At 64.1% G+C, this 674-nt stretch overlaps 1 protein-coding gene across 1 annotated transcript in view; it reads left to right on the top strand.

The window, feature by feature from the left end:
• Nucleotides 1-674, top strand: part of PLEKHG2 (pleckstrin homology and RhoGEF domain containing G2) — an 8928-nt gene that overhangs the window by 638 nt on the left and 7616 nt on the right. The window contains exons 2-3 of the mRNA XM_007451780.1: nucleotides 228-496; nucleotides 575-672. Of these exons, the coding sequence (XP_007451842.1) occupies nucleotides 228-496; nucleotides 575-672 (367 nt within the window). The remainder of the gene's footprint in view (nucleotides 1-227; nucleotides 497-574; nucleotides 673-674) is intronic.

Below are 674 nucleotides of genomic sequence, written 5' to 3' on the forward strand. Positions count from 1 at the left end.
GGAATGGGGTTATACTCATGGGAGTGACAGAGTCAGGCCAATTAATAAAGTTCTCCCAGGATGACACATGGAGGTGGATTTAAGGAATGGAGACCAGCAGTCCAGAGAGGACCCTGATGGGAGAGGACAGGGTACAGTGAGGGGAGCACGGGTGGGTGAGCGTGGGGGCTAAGCGCACTTACTCAATTGGGGAGACCCCCTGATCGCCTCTTCTACACCCCCAGCAGCCCCTGCAACCCCCGCCATGGCCTCCCCCCGAGGTTCTGGGAGCTCCACATCCCTAAGCACAGTGGGCTCAGAGGGGGACCCGGCTCCGGGGCCCACCCCAGCCTGCTTGGCCTCCAGGCCAGAGCCTCTTCCGGGGCCCCCCATCCGCCTGCACCTGTCGCCCGTGGGGACCCCAGCTTCGGCAAAACCCTCGAGGCTGGAGCGTGTGGCCCGTGAGATCGTGGAGACGGAGCGGGCCTATGTCCGGGACCTCCGCAGCATCGTGGAGGTGAGGCGGGTAGGCACCCAAGTGCAGTGGGGACCCAGGCCAGCCCCTCCACCCCTGTAACCCCAGTCATTCCCACAGGACTACTTGGGCCCTCTGCTGGACGGCGGGGTCCTGGGGCTGAGCGCGGAGCAGGTGGGCACGCTGTTTGCCAACATTGAGGACATCTACGAGTTCAGCA

Source organism: Lipotes vexillifer, unplaced genomic scaffold, assembly GCF_000442215.2.
Source record: "Lipotes vexillifer unplaced genomic scaffold, Lipotes_vexillifer_v1.1 scaffold3427, whole genome shotgun sequence".
Lineage (NCBI taxonomy): Eukaryota > Metazoa > Chordata > Mammalia > Artiodactyla > Lipotidae > Lipotes > Lipotes vexillifer.